General features: G+C 40.5%; 1 protein-coding gene across 1 annotated transcript; it reads left to right on the plus strand.

The window, feature by feature from the left end:
- The first annotated feature begins 332 nt into the window (after positions 1-332).
- LOC126071120 (olfactory receptor 18-like) lies at positions 333-1,268 on the plus strand. Its single transcript, XM_049875394.1, has one exon. It carries the CDS (start codon positions 333-335, stop codon positions 1,266-1,268), a length of 936 nt encoding a protein of 311 aa, XP_049731351.1.
- The last annotated feature ends 533 nt before the right edge of the window (positions 1,269-1,801 follow it).

Genomic DNA, 1,801 nt, shown 5'->3' on the forward strand with positions numbered 1-1,801 from the left:
TGGTCTGTTGAAATCTTATATTTCTTCTTGAGTTGTTTCACTGTCTTTATGAATTTGTTTTCTGTAAATGTGTTTGCTCCTCTAATATTCTTCATTTGAGTGCCTCTAAAGTGGGTATGTATAGAAGAGGGTACAGAAATCAATGAAGAAAGAGCAAAATAAGGGTTTTGCTACAATTGAGAAACATTGCTGAAAGTGGTGTATAGTTCTTAATTGTGAATGCTTTACGTGTGAATTTCCAGAACTCAAAATGTAGTCACCTTGCCGGTTACCCGTTTACGTGTTTCCTTTTACGATCCCTTCTTTTCTTTTCCTGAAGGTGTCCCTGCTACATGGAACCACAGAATATAACACGCTTCTCTGAATTCCTCCCCCTGGGCCTCTCAGATGATCCAGAACTGCAGAGCCTCCTTTTTGGAATGTTCTCATTCATGTATCTGGTCAGTGTGTTTGGGAACCTACTCATTACCCTGGCTGCCCACTCTGACAACCACCTCCACACTCCCATGTACTTCTTCGTCTCCAACTTATCCTTGGCTGACATTGGTTTCACCTCTACCATAGTCCCAAAGATGCTTAATGACATCCACACACACAACAAAATCATCTCCTATGTTGACTGCCTGATTCAATTGTCTTTGTTAAATTTTTTTGGATATATGGACAGTCTGCTCCTCACTACAATGGCCTATGACCGGTTTGTGGCCATTTGTCAACCCCTGCCCTACCCAGTCATTATGAACCCCCACCTCTGTGGTCTACTTGTATTGGTATCTTTTTTCATTAGCCTTTTTTACTCCCAGCTGTACTGCTTTAGGATGTCACAACTTACTTTCTGCACAGATGTGGAAATCCCTAGTTTCTTCTGTGATACTCCACAACTCCTCAACCTTGCCTGTTCTGACACTTCCACCAATACCATATTAGTATATTGTATTTGTGCCATCTTTGGTGGTGTTCCAGTTTCGGGGATCCTTTTCTCTTACATGCGAATTGTTTCCTCCATTCTGAACATTCCATCATCAGGTGGGAAGTATAAAGCCTTATCCACCTGTGCCTTGCACCTGTCAGTCGTTTGCTTATTTTATGGAACAGGCCTTGGAGTGTGCCTCAGTTCACTTGTCTCCCCTTCTCTTAGGAGTGGTGAAGTGGTCTCAGTGATGTATACCACTGTCACCTCCATGCTGAACCCCTTCATCTACAGTCTGAGGAACAGGGATATCAAGAGGGCCTTGCAGAGACTCCTCAGCAGAACAGCATATTTTTAATACCTGTGCCATCTTTTTTGTTCCGTCAATTAGCATAGGCAGAAAAACCAAATATATGGAGGTGGGAAACATGTTAATTTGGTGACATAATTTTTGTAGCTCTCATGGTTTTCATTCCTCTTGGTGTTTCATAACAGAATAATGCTTATTTGGTACATCTTGGGAATTGGGGGATGTTCTAGAATCTATCATATATCATAAATCTGCTCAACTGAGTCCTATGATACCTATGGAGACTTTTGTTTTTGTCACCTAAGACAAAGGCATCTTGGTGAAATACACAACTCTAAAAAAAAAAAAAAAATCATTACCCTTTCCAAGGTTCATGCCTCTTTTCCATACCTTTATATCCATCTTATCTATTTATGTAGTTTAGGTTTGAGAATTCTTGTTACCAGTCCTCAATTTTGGCTTCATATTGCAAATATTTGGTGATCTCTAAAACTACTCATGTCTGAGTTGCACCAACAGAGATTCTGATTTATTTAGACTGAGGTGTGTGCTGAGACAGGATTTTTCAAAACACCCAGCAG

Source organism: Elephas maximus, chromosome 3, assembly GCF_024166365.1.
Source record: "Elephas maximus indicus isolate mEleMax1 chromosome 3, mEleMax1 primary haplotype, whole genome shotgun sequence".
Lineage (NCBI taxonomy): Eukaryota > Metazoa > Chordata > Mammalia > Proboscidea > Elephantidae > Elephas > Elephas maximus.

Bases quoted from the DNA above. Each gene is read 5' to 3' on its own strand.
- LOC126071120 (XM_049875394.1), top strand. From the start codon at position 333: ATGGAACCACAGAATATAACACGCTTCTCTGAATTCCTCCCCCTGGGC.